The 3,055-nt window shown below is 37.7% G+C and overlaps 1 protein-coding gene across 1 annotated transcript in view; it reads left to right on the top strand.

The window, feature by feature from the left end:
- Positions 1–301: 301 nt before the first annotated feature.
- Positions 302–3,055, top strand: part of LOC118329630 (heat shock 70 kDa protein 12A-like) — an 8,310-nt gene continuing 5,556 nt past the window's right edge. Inside the window, exons 1-2 of the mRNA XM_035663860.1 lie at positions 302–376; positions 1,854–1,981. Of these exons, the coding sequence (XP_035519753.1) occupies positions 305–376; positions 1,854–1,981 (200 nt within the window). The 5' untranslated portion in view covers positions 302–304. The remainder of the gene's footprint in view (positions 377–1,853; positions 1,982–3,055) is intronic.

Here is a 3,055-nt window from a genome sequence, read left to right as displayed (position 1 = left end):
GCAAGTAGGAACTAACCTTAGGATGGGGCTTTCAGTCTTATCTCTTAGTGTTCATCAGTGGATGGAGTTTGCTCAGTAGAACTCATCATCAAATGTAATTTGACCAACAACTCTTCAAACATCATCTTCCATAAAATATATATTGTCTTGGGCCAATAGTATAGTGTATAATAATAGTGTTTGGGCCAATATGTAGCATATTATGAATAAGCATGTAAAAGAATTAAAAAAATGATTGAACATAGAAGATTAAAAGTGGAGTGTGTGACTGTAACATGAATATCTCTCTTCCTCTACAGATGCGATGGCTAGTCCTTCTCCAGCAAAGAGCATGGGTGACCCTGGAATCACCCCACTTTCTCCTTCACACACTCAGGTGACTCTTACACACATGTTCTCATTTCTGTACCTATTGTTACTCTGTACCTGTTATGTTGTCTTTGCATATCACAAACTACATTACATGTATAAGCTGCTAGCATGTTTCTTCTCCTGTCACTGTTTCTCACAGTGTTTTGTATTACACTGTGGCTTTCAGGCACGCTCATTTTTCAGGGATGGGAGGGTGCTGTACATATGCACAAGCATACATGAATGTGCCTGCCTGCATACAAAAATATACTATCAAGTATTCATACAATATTTGTTTTACAGCACTGTGTTTTTTAGATATAAAACATTTATTTCACGCACCTAAATATATAGGAATATATTTATTTAAAAAAACATTGACTCCAAGAATTATTATTTTAAATGAAGCTTTCTGGGGAACTCTTCTCTTTCAGGGGAGCTGAGCCCCTGGTAGATTTCCATGTTTCCAACCATGCTCATAGTTTTCCTCAATATAATTTTTTTGACAGCATGTTTTTTGTTCAGATACTGGTCCACTCCTACAATATCTGTCTTTGGAGAATCATATTATATTTTATACTGGTGTAAACAAACAGTCTGCTCTTCACCCTTTTCACTGGCCATATTACATAACAGTGTTAGTGCAGCAACAGCAGTGATAGGACACAAAATACAGGAGGAACCAGGGAATCCTCCACCATCCACTCTCTCCAGCTATCCAGCTCTCTATTTAACAAAATCATTTAGAATTTAAAATGATAATTTTAAAGATCCCATGTACAACTAGTCTGCTTGGAACAAGCAATTAATCTAACTAATCTCCTATTTCTACCTCATTAAAAATGTCATTTCTGGTGGCTTCATATTTCTACATCACACTTGTAGAAGTTGCATATTAAACCAGTATTTAACTACCAAACTATTGTAGATAGATAGATAGATAGATAGATAGATGGATAGATGGATAGATAGATACTTTATTTATCACAAATCATGCTGGTTGTCCCCACCCCTTAAAATCAGATATTAATGAGCACAGAGAAACATTCCACTTTCAGTGGTAGTGTCAAACTCTGCACATTCATCATTTTGCAGACTGAAGATCAAACAGCACACTCTAACAAACACTGAGTTTTGACTGGAGGGGACTTTAATAAAAAAGCAGTCCAGGAAATAATCATTGATAATGATAGTCTTTTCAATACCATATGCCTGGCATGCAGAAGTAAGTGGTAGCTATTCAGTGCTGCTGTGTGTGTGTGTTCATGTCTTTTAAGTAGTGATGATAGTTTGTTATTTTGAAATTATTGATGTGATTGATCTCGATCAATTGTTGTTCTTTTGTGATTGCTTTTGAACTGTTGCTGTTATGAACGTGAATCGGTTTGTGACAGCTTAAATTGCTTGTGTGTGTTCTGTCTCTTGTTGAAGATAATGAGTCAGTCTCATCATATGTCACCACATGCCCTAACCTTGTCAAACTGTGTATTCTCTCTGCACAGCAGAACGACACAGACCAGGTACCGTCAGGGCAGTCGTTTGTGGTGGTGGTTGCCATTGACTTTGGCACCACTTCCAGCGGTTATGCTTACGCCTTCACTAAGGAGCCAGAGTGCATTCACACTATGAGGTAGGCCAGCACTGCAATGCAGACACTCACTGACGAGAAGTGTGGGGGTGGCGGGGAGCTACATCAACAATTATTTTGCAGATAGTGGCCCACCTGCTTTGAACACAGTGCATGACTCACATAGACAGAATAAAATGATCCCAGAGTCACTCTAAGGACTTAAAAATACCAAACAAAAATATCTGCAACTCAACTGATTTATTAGAATGGATTTGTCAAATTAATATCTCAGTGAGCTTCTGACTGTGATGATGAGCATTAACATGAGCCTGTCAGTGGCAAAGAGAAGCACTGTTAGTGGATGTACTGCAATGGGCACATTTGTACCCAGGGATTAACGTTAGCTTACATTGCATTGCAGGCCTTCACATATATTTTCACAGCTAACTCGATGAATTAAGGTTTTATTTTGAGCAAACCGTAAAATAAACACTTTGTGATCGTTGGAGACAGTGGAAAGACTTACAAAGAGTTTTATTTGATTTCTGTCCCATTGTTTTGGTCTGAGAAGCTGGTGCTCTAGTGCAACATCCAGAGACAAGTGAATTTTGCATATATGATATATATAATCTTTAAGTCAGATCAAACCACACCCACACAGCAGACCCGAGAGTTTGAGTTTTAAAATGTTTTTTTTTTGTTAAATTGTGGTTTATTTGTTGCTACTGTAGAAACATAGTGGTTCAACATGGCGGACTCTGTAGAAGAGGACCCGCTCCCTCTTTAGATAAAAACAGCTCATTCTAAGGTAACAAAAAAACAGGTTCTTCACTAATGAAAACAGCTATAAATATTATATTCCATTTCTCATAATAGATCCACCTAAATTGCCTTGCTGGACCTTTTATGCTGCAGTAGGTAACATAACTTTTTGTCATATTTGCTTAAACTTTCACTATATCCTGACAGTAGAACATGAGACAGATAATGTATGAAACAATCTGGTTCCTCTGGCTCCTCCTAGTGCTCCTCATGGCATTAGCAAGAATCCACTGGGCCTGAACGAACAGTGTGTTATATTTGTTCATACTGGTTTAGGATTACATTTATTAGCAATAGGTGGTAATCACTTTT

Source organism: Morone saxatilis, unplaced genomic scaffold (assembly GCF_004916995.1).
Source record: "Morone saxatilis isolate NCDOM2014 unplaced genomic scaffold, NCSU_SB_2.0 Contig19, whole genome shotgun sequence".
Lineage (NCBI taxonomy): Eukaryota > Metazoa > Chordata > Actinopteri > Moronidae > Morone > Morone saxatilis.
Note: the sequence above shows the minus strand (reverse complement) of the source record. Positions and strands in the feature narration are given on the sequence as shown.